Here is an 11979-nt window from a genome sequence, read left to right as displayed (position 1 = left end):
GTCATCCTTTGGACACAAACTGGAGTGAAAGTCTTGGAGTCTCCTCTGGGATGTTGTGCCTGCAGTGAACACAGCTGGAATGTAGCCTTTTCCCTGTTAGATTTAGGTTATGGGGCTGGAGGGGGAAGCATTGTACCTGCTGCCAGCATGGCCTCCTGCTTTTCATCTCAGATCTTGACCTGAGCAGAGTGACCATATCTGCTCTGTGGTTTTGTCCTTAAACTCCAGCTGTAGAAACCCCTTCCCTCTTGCCAGCAATTACAGAATCACATCCAGTGAGTTTTTTTGTTGTAACTCGTTAATTAACTAATTGACACCGTTGCTTGCTGGCAGTTCCTGATACAGTATGGAGCCTGGGGGATTTCCAAAGCTGGGCTACATCCAAACAGCTCAGCAAAAGGACACCCTCACCTCTGAGGGATGGCAGGGACAGGTGGCACAGGGGCTCTAGCGGCTCTGCCTACACTCCTTCCCCATAGGTTAGGCAATGGCCTTCTACTGCCTGAGCTGGGCTTTACTGTGCTGACCTCTGCCTCTCCAAACCCCCTGATAATCACTGTCCCCTGTGCACCAGGAGAAGCCTCTGCCTGAAGCATAGTCCTGCACTGCCCCCACCCTACCTGTGTGTGACACCTCTCCTGCCCTACTGAGCCCCAAGGGAAGTCACAGTCCTGGAGCTGTCACCAACCAGGGCCATTTCCTGCCCTGTCACCACCACAATGCCCAATTTCCTGGTTTATTCCAGCCCAGTTCAGAGTTGACCGCAGCTGGAGGGATCCCACTGCCCTGGGGCACTCCTGCCCTGCTCTCTTCCCCACCTCAAAAATGGACACAGACACAGCAGTGACACTGAACTATTGACCTTTTTATTTCAATCAGCTACAGCAGCTCTATATTCCCTACAACACTGTCCTTCCTCCCGACAGTGAGGGAGCCGAGGACTGCGGTGGCAGCGCGTTGTCTTAAAGCTTAGTATTAAATATTAAATATTCTTTCATTTATGTTTACATTACTTTGTCAAGGAAAACAGAACAAAACAAAAAGGACAATTAAAACTTTAAATTACATGAGTGTGTGCCCATGCCTGGGGCCGCCCCAGCCAGGCACTGCTGTAGGGGATATGCAGAACTCCTGGTGTGTGAGGAGCAGGATGTGCTTGGCTGTGTGGGAGCAGGAAGCTGTTCCCTGTGCTGTCGGAGCAGCAGGTGATCCCGGTGCAGCTAAAACACTGTCTGGAGGAGTCGGGAGTGCCCCTGCAGCCCCAGCACAGTGTGTGGGGAAGGGGCTGAGGATTTGGTCAACAACTTTGCTAAAGGATTTATCCAATTCTTTTTTTTTTTGTTTCTTTAAGAAAAAAAAAACAACAAACCAACAACCCCAAATGGTTTTGAGTCTTCCTTTGATTTTAGCAAAGACAAGAGTTTAAAAAGCACTTAGGAAGCTTGTACTAAAACCAGGCGCTCTCAGAGGAGAGAGTCATCTGTGCACCCCCCTTCCAGGCCGTAGCGGAATTCCTGCAGGTTGGACACCCCATAGAAGTGGACAAAGGCTGCAGCCACCACCAGCACGTGGAAAATCTGATGAGACTGGAACTGCAGGGAAGCAAAAAAGCCTTTAGACCACATCAAAGGGGACAGCAACATTATCAACACCTCCTCTTCCGCTTCGCTGCTCCAGGACTGTCCTCTGTGCTCTGCTCCCCACTCTTGCACCCAGCAGCGATTTCCACCCTGTACTTTGCCCTGCCCACGCACAGAACCTGTTCAAGTCTGGCTGCCAGCATGTGCTGAGGCACAGCCGGACACCCCCAGCCTCCAGCCCCTCAGTGCCCCCTCCCCTGACCCCAGAGCTGCCCCCAGACAACCTGTTCACCCCCACACTCACCCAGATGTCAAACTTGCCCGGGAAGAAGCGCTCAGGGATGCGGGCAGCGTAGAGTCCGGCGCCCGTGATGTACATCACAGCCATGAGGAAGAACCAGCCCATCTGCCCCACCGTGGTGGCCTTCACAAAGCCCTCGGCAATGGTGAAGTGCATGGTGGGCACAACCCCACTCAGTCCCAGCCCCAGGAACACGCCTGCGGCCCAGAGAGGAGGTCAGGGAAAATAGCTCAAGTGTGGAGGGGGAGCCACTCCTCCCACAAACTCCCCTTGATCCCTCATCCTGTGCTAGGGAAGCATCTTTTCTTCACTGAATTAATAGAATATCTCAAGCTGAATAGGACCCATATGGATCATTGTGTCCAACTCTTAGCCCTGCACTGGAGAACCCCAAACAATCTGACGCAGTGCCTGAAAGCGTTGTCCAAGCACTTAAACCTCTCCAATCCTCATGGCACTTATCCTTCACAAAATGAGGGGCCCACGGCTCCACATCCCAGGTAAACAGCCCCTATGCTCACTGGGCAGAACCCACCCAGTGTTTCTTATGCACGACTGCAGCAGCTCCCACTCCTGGCTATGGGAATGGACATTTTGGAAGGTGCCAGCCTTTTGGATTGCACTGGGAACACAGCCACCCCTTCCAAGAAAGTAATTTCTTGCAGCTCCTGAGGAAGGAGCTCAGCAGCAGCTGAAATGTTCAACTCTGGCATCTGATGAGTTGGCAGAGAACAAGTGGCACCATAGTGACACTGGCCTGGGGAGGCTCTGGGTGGCTTTCGGCTGGATCCTGCTCATGCTGGGGGCACAAGATGAAGTGGGGAGGAGCCATGGGGATGTGAGTCCTGCCTGTCCCCTGCCCTCATCTGAGGGCTCTCAAGTGGCCTCTGTCTCAGCATGGTCCCTCCTCACTCATGTAGCCAGGACAGTGTTCTGAGAGACATTTGCTTCAGGACCCCTGGGACTTGGGGGAGGGAGGTGTTTCCTGGTGCTCAGCAAGGCTGATGGGATCTGCCATTAAGATTGGGGTAAATTGGGGTGTGGGGCTGGAGGCAGCCCCCCACTCCACCCCCAGGAAGGCAGGAACCAGCCAGCCTGGTAGGCAAGAGCTCAGGAATGCCTTTCTCCTCCACCCCAGCTGCAGGTTCCTGCTGCTAAACTGCTTCCCAGAGAAGGCAGGAAAGGCACAGCCCCAGCCTGCCCAGGGCTATTTTTAAACTCCAAGCCTCAGGCTCTGCTCAGGAGATGAATCCCCAGCACAGCAAGAGAAGACAGGAGGCTACTCCCTACAGTCCTGTGTGCTGCTCAGGGGGAATGAATCCTGCAGGTGCCCAGAGCTTCTCCCAAATGGGATCGGCCCAAAGTGCAACCCAGGACTCGTGGGAGGAGGGAGCTCCTACCTGCTCTGGTCTGCCTGTGCTTGGGGGTAGCAAATCGGTCCCACTGTGCCACAATGATGGCAGAGATACCCAAGACACAGACGATGGAGAGGTAGATGAGTCTTGGCTGTGGGGAGCAGTAGAACGAGTAGTAGAGCCACGGGACGAAGCTCCCCATGATCAGCAGTGCAATTCCCGAATAATCCAACCTGCAGGCAGGGTGCAATGACAGAGAGCCACAGGTGAGCCCCAAAATCCACCCCCTCCATGTGTGGGAACTGTCCAGCCTGCACCTGAGTGGAGTCACTGGGCAGGAGGGGTGTGCTGGGCAGGTGTGACAGGAGAAAAGGCCTGGGCACAGTGGGAATGCCGGGGGGGTGCAAGAGGAGGATGGAGCTCAAAGCACTGGGAGAAAATCCCTGTGCACATGGATCTGTGATCCTCTACTCATCTCACCACAGAAACATAGCCCCTGAACTGCCCCCATTGCCTTCCCAGCAACACAAGGGCATTCCTGCTGGATTTGTTCTGGAGACAGAATCCCATGGGATCTCTGGTGGTTGTGCAAAGGGGATGGGCAGGATTCCCAGCAAGCAGCACCCAAATAAATGCCTTTAACAGCCATATGGGAGCAGAATGTCACTTGAGAGCCTCACTGCAAAGGCTGATGGGAGCTTGACCCTTGGAGCGGCCCAGGAACAGGCATAAACCACTGACCAGCCTTCCCATTCTCCTGGGAATCCTGTTTGTGTTTCTTCTTTCCATTTGGCTTCAGTCCAAACTGGATCCAAACCAGAAGTTTTTAAAAGCACCCAGTAAACCGGAACCTGCCAAACTGGCCATGGCCCCCAGCTGCCCCATGAGAGCGAGACCCCTCCTCAATTCACTACTATAAGGGGCATAGAGCCTGTTCCCTTGGGAGCACAGAGGCCATTCCTGTGGGAGCCAAGATCCTGTTCCCTTGGGAGCTGCAGGGTCCCAGGATCTTTCTCATGCACCCGAGGCCCCTGACCTGGCACATTTCAGGTGCTCAGGCAGAACCCTCCAGAACCCTGTTATGGTTCCCCTCAGTTCCATGCTGGATTGGGTTTTCACTGTCTTCCCCCAGGGATAAAACATTTGCGAATGCACTGCTTTCCAAGAGGAAGTGCTGCAAAAACCCAAAACCTCCCAGGAGACCACACAACCACACTCATGCTGACTCACTTTGAAAAAGTCCGTGAGACCTTCTCTGAGTGACAGTACACAGTGTGGAAAAGCCAGGAGAAGCTGAGGCACAGCACTGCTCCCAGGAAGAACATCCCGAACACCACCTTCTCTTGGAGAGGAGCCATAAAGTACATGTTGGGCCGCAGCATGGTTAGGATCCCCAGGCAGAGGAACAGAACAAACCCTGCAGGAACACATGGAGAGGGAAGTCAGGGGGACAGTGGGGAATTTCAGCAAAGCCAGGATAAGAACAGCCCTGGCCATGCTCCTGGAGGTGCTGGATGTATCCCAGGGGTGCTCAGTAACCCACAGTGGGTCCTTGGCTGAGGCCTTTGTTTGTGCAAACAAGAAGGGCTGGCTGGGGTCAGGGGAAGGGGCAGGCACAGGGCAAAGAGCTGCTGAGCTGCTGTTTCACAGGGTCATGGAATCACAAACTGGTTTGGGTGGGAAGGGACTTCAAAGCTCATCACATTCCACCCCCTGCCATGGCAGGAACACCTTCCACTATCCCTGGGTGCTCCAAGCCCTGTCCAACCTGGCTGTGGACACTTCCAGGGATGGGGCAGCCACAGCTTCTCTGGGAAACCTGGCCCAGGGCCTCACCACCCTCAGAGGGAAGAATTTCTTCCACTCTCCCATCTATCCCTGCCCTCTGGCAGTGGGAAGCCATTCCCTCTTGTCCTGTGACTCCTGGCCCTTGTCCAAAGTCCCTCTCCACCTCTCCTGGAGCCCCATTAGGTACTGGAAGGGGCTCCGAGGTCTCCCTGGAGCTTTCTTCAGGCTAAGTATTTCCAGCATTCCCAGCCCAACTCCAAAACAGAAGAGCTCTAGCCTTCAAAGCATCTCTGTGGCCTCCTCTGACTCATTTCAGAGGAACATCCTCTGAGGCTCCCCTGTTTTGCCCAGGACGCATTTCCCTGTCCCACTCCTGCAGAGACTGAGCCCAGCCCTGGTCCCTCTCTCCCAAGGGGCTCCAGGAGCTCCAGGCACTCCATGTCTGATCCTCATGCATGCACAGGATCTGCACAGGGAGCCCTGGGCATTGAGAGGAAGCGGCAGCAAGCCCGTTCTGACCCTAATGCAGGATCTGAGTACCTCCAGCCCCAGGGCTCCCCCTTCCCCACAGTCACCCAGCAGGTGTGTCCAGATGTTGCCGGTCTCGGTGTGAATGCGGAAAATGCTCCGGAAGCAGGCGCGGAAGGAGGGCATGGGGGGCCGGTGTCCGTGCAGGAGGTAATCGTTGTCCTTGAGCCAGTCAGGCAGCACGTCGTACGGGATCACCCGCCAGCGCCCTTCCCACACCTGCAACACACCAGGGGATCATGGCAGCCCGGAGCCCCAAACCCACGGGAACAGCCCAGCCCTGGGATGCTCCTTAGGGAGAGGAAGTTTGGCTTCTCTGACATCAGGTGCCCTGTGGGACCCTGCAAGGCACTCACCCACATCCTGCCCTTTGCTCTCCATAACTTCCCAGGGAGTGATTCCTAGTGGCCCCAGGGAGTGATTGTACCCCCACCTCAGTTCCCACAAAGACTGACTCCCAGTAGGGGGCGATTCCAGGACTCCCCAGGAAGTCAGGGGTGATTAATACCCTCAGATTTAACCCTTCCACATCCACAGACTGTTCCCTGCAGTGGGAATTCCCATTTGATCAGGGAAGAAGCACAGGAGCCACAGTGACTGCAGGCACCGGGTGACACCCCAGCTGGCACTTGGACCCCTGGGCCCCACCCAGGCCCGCAGGAACATCTGAATTGCTCCCAGGTTTCCACCCACCATGGCTGGGCCAACCCCCATCCAGCCATCCCCTTCCCACACCATTCCCAGGGATGCTGCTGGAAGTAGCCCAGCAGAGCTGGAGCCAGCTGCAGCCACGTGGAGCTTTATGTGGACACATCCTGTCACCCTAAACCCAGGGACTGGAGAATCTGCTCCAAAATCAAGACTGGGGGATCGCCACAGGCTCCGGTACCTTGTACACAAACTCTTCCATCTTCTCCATGGCATGGTGAGCCTGCAGAGGCAGGGTCAGCACCCGCACCACCTCCTCCTCCTCCTCGCGGGCCACTGGGCATGGCGGGTCCTCGGCCTGCAGCGAGAAGAGCCAGGAGGGAATCGTTCCAGCCCCTGGGAGAGGAATCATCCCTGCCCTTTTGAGAGCACCTGGGACTTCATCCCTCTGACGGGATGGGCAGGACCCGCCCGTCACCCTCGTTTATGCAACACACTGCTGCCTGACCCATCCCGGGCATGCTAATCCCAGATTTATCCTGTCGAAAAGTGGGATTAGCACCAGGGATTTTCATCCCTACAACCAAGGCTGGAACGGCCGCTTGGCCCAGCCGGGAGACCCGAGCTGGCCCACCCAAGCAGAGGCGGCTCCGAGCTGGGAACGCTCTGGGTCCCGGTACAGCTCCCGCTCTCCTCAGCCGGGAAGGAGTTCGGGAAAGTGATTCCCGGCCCTGTGGAAATGCCGGGGCACTGGAAACAGCCGGTACAGACATAGCGATCCCGGTGACATCCCTGTGAAGGACTATCCCGGCTCCATGCCTGCACGGCAGGAGCAGTTTAGGCCGGCTCGGAACACGGACCGGCCCGAGGAACAACACGGAACCCTTTTCCTCTAGCTCTTAATGGGATAACAGGCGGATTCCCGGCATAATCCGCGAAGACAGAGCGAGGAGACTGAGCCAGGCTCGGGATCCTCTCCCGCCCGGGGGTCTCGGAGGGGCTCACGCTGGCCGCGCTGGTGGGTCCTTGGTCCCCCTTCTCTTCTAGGAGCGGCCCCAGCTCGGCGAGCTCCAGGTGCGCCCGTTCCCGCTCCCGGTCCCGCTCCCGGTCTCGGCCGGCGGCCGCAAGCCCGCTGCCCGCCCCGGCGGGGGCCTTGCGGGACGCCATCGGGGCGGCGGGTGCGTACGGCTCCGAGGCAGCCGGTGAAGGTCCCTCAGCGTCCTTCTGCCGCCGCGCTGGGGGGGAAAGAAGCAGAGTTACCGGGACCGAGGGGGCCGGCGGCAGGGTTCTCCCCGGGGCCTGGAAACAGCGGACGCCCCGCTCCCCCGCCCGTCCCTCACCGGCCGCTACATCCCGCGGGCGGCGGCGGCGGCACCGGAAGCAACGCTGAGAGAACGGGAACGCACAGCGCTGGTTCCGGCCTCGGGGCCACGCCCCGGCCAGGGCCCCGCCCCGAAAAAGAGCGCTCTATGATTGGTCAAGATCACTGTCAGTCTCTCTTTTCTCCCGCCCCAACGGCCGCCGCCCACTGCGATTGGCCGAGCTGCCCCGCTGGGGTGCCGGCGGAAGCCGCTCTGGCCGCGCGGCGCAGCTTTGTGGCTACGCGCTCTGTTGCCCCCTGGTGGCAGCCCGGTGTACTGCGGGGGGACAGAGCCCCTAGCGCCCCGCGTGACACCACGGTGACACCGACACCGCCGTCCGTCTGAATTATCGGCCCCCGGGATGAATTCTCTCACCTTTTGCAAACGTAACTGTCATAATTCAATTTCTCCATCAGAAGATGCTGTAATGAAGAACTTTGTGTTTCAAGCATTGAGTAAAGTCACATCACCAAAACAAATATGCATTAGGCAGGCGAAGAATATGCTTTAGATATGTGGGTTCATTAGGCAGGCAAAAAATATGCTTTAGATATGCGGGTTCGTGTAAATTTTACTGTATTTAACCTTTTGCCCCTCGGTGTGCTTGATTTGTGGAAACCTCCTCTTTGTACCGGGTGCAGAATAAATAATGTTTCCTTTCTATTGTGACTCTGTGTTTAGAGAGCTCCTAAAGTAGGCAACAAGAGGAAACAGACCCTGTCATCCATCTGGGATGTCCCAGTGTCCCAACAGCGGACAGCCCTTGCAGCACCACCTGCCTGCCCACGTGTGGCCATTGAGGGTTTTCCTGAACGGCCACAGCAATTATCAATGGCCGAGGTCACCCCTGGCCTGGTGGGGCGGCTCGTCTTTCCCTGCCCACAGGTTTAATTTCCTTGGCTGACAAGAGCAGGAGACTCCCAGCCGCCGGCTGCACAATGGTGGATCCTGTTCCCCATCAATCATTCATGGCCTTGCTGCTGGAAGAGATTTCTTGGGGACTGCTGGAGTAGCAAGGGGGGAGAGATTTTCCGACCTTCGTGATGTTATATAGGTGCTGGCAGCACCAGGGAAGGTTGGAGGTACCTGGGTCGCCCACTATCCCTGCAGGGTGAGTGGTGTGGGGCTGAAAGGAACACAGGATTTAGAGGGGACATGGGTTTGGAGGGGACATGGAATTTGTAGGGGACACACGATTTGGTGGGGACACAAGGTCTGTAGGGGACATGGGTTTGTAGGGGACACAAGATTTGGAGGGGACACAGGGTTTAGATGGGACAGAGGACTGGAGACATGGGGTTTGAAGGGGACGTGTTTGGGAGAGGACACGTATTTGGAGAGGACACAGGTTTGGGGCTTTTTGGGGTGTTATGGGAGATGGTGGGGATAGAAGATGATCTGGGAATTTTGGGAAGCTGCATCCCCCCACATTCTGCTGGAGCCATGGGGTCCAGGACAAGTCAGGGTTGGCTGTGGGCAGGGCTCTGCTCTCCTCTCCATAGGGACAAATACTGCCGTGTCCCCCCTCCCGGTGTCCCCATGGGTGTCTTGAGCTGCATGAAGTACCTGATGTTCATCTTCAACATGCTGGTGTTTGTGAGTCCCCCTGGGCCCTGTGGGGTGCAGGGATGGAGGGAACCTGTGCCTGGGGACCAGTAACTCCAGCTGGCTCAGGGGTGGGTGACACCAGTCCCAGGGAGGGAACCAAGGGTTGAAGCATCCCCCATCCACATGGGGTGACATTTCTGTCTGGCTCAGGGGTGGGTGACATCCATTCCCAAGGAGGGGACCAAGCCTGGGACATCCCCTGAGCCCATGATCATCTCCTGACCTCCCCCTGCAGGCTGGGGGAACGTGCCTGGCAGGCATGGGAGTCTGGGTGGCCGTGGACCCGGCTGGTTTCCAGGACATCGTGGCCACCAGGGCCGTGCTGAGCGCAGGCGCGTGGCTGCTGCTGGTCGTGGGCATCGCCCTGTCCCTGCTGGGCTTCCTGGGCTGCTGCGGGGCCCTGCGCCGGAGCCGCCCGCTCCTGCTGCTGGTGAGGGAGGGAGGGAGGATGGGTGGAAAGGGGCTACAGGATATGGCCAGGGGGCACTGGGGGCAGGAGTCATGGGCTGAACGGTGGTGTTCCTGGGATGCAGGTGTTCCTGGGGGAGCGAGGAGCTGGTGCTCCTCATCCTCAACATGTCCTGCCATCCACTCCCCACCTCGTGAGTCTCAATTTAGAGCCCAGAGGATTTATAAAGCCACCAAGTAGGGTCAATTCTCTCTGAAGCCACTGGCTTCTCTCACATGGCATTTCCAAGATGACCCCACTGCTGGTAAGGGGCAGAAAAATGCCTGTTTGAGCACCAAGACCCCCATTTCTTCAGCATCCTCAGTCTCTTGCAGACACTGCTTGTTTTTAACCCCTGTCTTGCAGCCACAGTGGTCAGAGATGTGGCATCTGTCCCCAGGAGCTGTACTCATGTCCCTGGTCTCGGGGACACAGGGCACAGGCAGGGCTGGTGCAGAGGAGGGCAGGGATAATGTGAGCAAGCTGCTGGTGGGATCAGGCTTGTCTCTGACTCCTTCACCTGCTGCCTTCCAGTTCTTCATCCTCGTCAGCCTCGTCTTCCTCATGCAGCTCATTGGGGCCGTTCTCTTCCTGGTGCACTGGAAACAGGTACCAACACCATCCCCAGTGTCACCATCCTCCCTCTGTCATGCCATAGCCATGGCTCTGAGTCCACCAGGCAACTGGGGCTGGTGGAGGGACACCCTTCCCCTCACCTCCATCATCAGCACCACAATACAAACTGCAAAGCAGGTAGGGGGGATCCACTGGGTGCCCAATTCCCCTCTAAAGGAGCTTGTCCTGAGCAGAGTGGGAGAGGAACAGAGGAACAGTCCCAGCCCTGGCACCAATTCCACAGGTCCAGCCTGAGCACTTCCTGTCTGAGCTGCAGAGGAACTACGGTGGGGACGAAGGTGCTGAGGTGTTCTCCACAGCCTGGAACACCCTCATGGTCACGGTGAGCAGCCGGGAGGCTCCTGGGGCACGCACAGGATCCACCAAGGGTGACCATGGTGATGATGTTTCCCTTCTGTTCCAGTTCTCGTGCTGTGGTGTTTTAGGACCCGAGGATTTTGGGAATGGCTCCCGCTTCCAAGAGCTGCACCCAGGGATGCCATGGCCACGGGCATGCTGTGCCCGGGATGGGCTTCTGCAGGTGGGAGAATTGCTGGGCTGGGAGCAGTGCCAGGAGAGAAGACCTGGCTACATCCATGAGCAGGTACGGCACAACTCTGCTGAATCTGTGTATGTGTCCCAGCCTCAGCCAGGCTCACGGAGGAGAGCATGAGGGACAGAAACCAGGGACATTGCCTGGTTGTGGTTCAACAGTCCAGTGGCTCCCAAAGTCTTCAGCTCATCCTGCCCCACAGGGGACCCCCCACATCCCCCTGTAACCCAGTCCTCCTCTGGGCTCCCTGTGGCCATGAGGAACATGAGAGAGCCCTTCCCTCCTCTCTCTGCCCTAGGGCTGCTTCTCTACCTTCGGCAAGACCCTGCAGAGGTACATCTTCCTCCCTGGGACCTGCAGCTTAGCTGTGCTAGGCATTGAGGTAATGAGGGGGGACCAGGGACAGGGCAGGAGGAACGTCCACTCTTTGTGGCAGGGGGGTTGCTCAGTGAGGAAAGAGAGCACAAATGGGCTCAGTTCTGTCTCGGGGTACAGAGCCTGCTCTCTGCTGCAGATAGGGCAGGTGAAGGAACAGGGAAGGGTTTGTTTTACTCCCCCTGGGTCTCCTTGCCCTGGTGTCCCTGTGCAGCACCAGGAGAGCTGGCCCAGGCCCCTCAAGGGGCACAATGATGGCCCCAGGCCAGGGATCCTCCAGCCCCTCTCTCCCCCTGGCCTGGCCCGGCCCTGCTATGGGGCTGACCCTTTCCCATCTCCATCATTCCAGATCTTTGCCATGTTCTTCGCCTTCTGCCTTTACTACAACTTCGACTGAGTGGGACAGGGACACGCCCAGGGCTTTGGGAACACCTGAGGACACAGCCTTTCATCACCCAGCAGAGATCAGCTCATCACTGTATAAACGACTCAGACCCCGGGTGGGAATGACTAAATAAAATTTAATTAGAACCCGATAAGTTACAAAGCAAAGAGGGGACAGCGCTAGGAGCATAGCGACACTCTCTCTGCTCACCAGAGGCTCAGCTCACAAAATGGCATCTTTGCCTTTTATACGCTCCAGGTTGCATCAGCCACATTAGTATTCATACACAGTCCTTCTATGTCCTCCCAGCGCTTCCCACAGTCCATGGCTTTGCCCATATATATATACTTGGCTCCTCCTAGGGTCCATGACCTCATTCTTATAAGTAGATTTGGCTCCTCCCAAGGTCTGTCTCTTAGGCCTCTGTGCCTCTC

General features: G+C 57.1%; 2 protein-coding genes across 3 annotated transcripts; one reads left to right on the top strand and one right to left on the bottom strand.

The window, feature by feature from the left end:
• Positions 1-844: 844 nt before the first annotated feature.
• Positions 845-7614, bottom strand: ADIPOR1 (adiponectin receptor 1). 2 transcript variants are annotated; one of them, XM_066565125.1, is made up of 8 exons: positions 7541-7614; positions 7206-7435; positions 6442-6558; positions 5600-5771; positions 4467-4653; positions 3282-3469; positions 1885-2078; positions 845-1592 (listed from the first exon to the last, which is right to left on the bottom strand). In XM_066565125.1, the coding sequence occupies exons 2-8, from the start codon at positions 7365-7367 to the stop codon at positions 1464-1466; spliced, it is 1149 nt and encodes a 382-aa protein (XP_066421222.1). In that variant the 5' UTR covers positions 7368-7435; positions 7541-7614; the 3' UTR covers positions 845-1463. The 2 variants fall into 2 exon arrangements, with proteins under 2 accessions (XP_066421222.1, XP_066421223.1); XM_066565126.1 differs by having other exon boundaries at positions 3351-3469.
• Positions 7615-9100: 1486 nt separating this feature from the next.
• LOC136566311 (tetraspanin-18-like) lies at positions 9101-11557 on the top strand. Its single transcript, XM_066565401.1, has 7 exons — positions 9101-9157; positions 9405-9599; positions 10152-10226; positions 10477-10575; positions 10657-10836; positions 11084-11167; positions 11510-11557. The coding sequence occupies exons 1-7, from the start codon at positions 9101-9103 to the stop codon at positions 11555-11557; spliced, it is 738 nt and encodes a 245-aa protein (XP_066421498.1).
• Positions 11558-11979: the final 422 nt, after the last annotated feature.

Source organism: Molothrus aeneus, chromosome 24 (assembly GCF_037042795.1).
Source record: "Molothrus aeneus isolate 106 chromosome 24, BPBGC_Maene_1.0, whole genome shotgun sequence".
Lineage (NCBI taxonomy): Eukaryota > Metazoa > Chordata > Aves > Passeriformes > Icteridae > Molothrus > Molothrus aeneus.
This window is presented reverse-complemented; position numbering and strand designations above follow the sequence as displayed.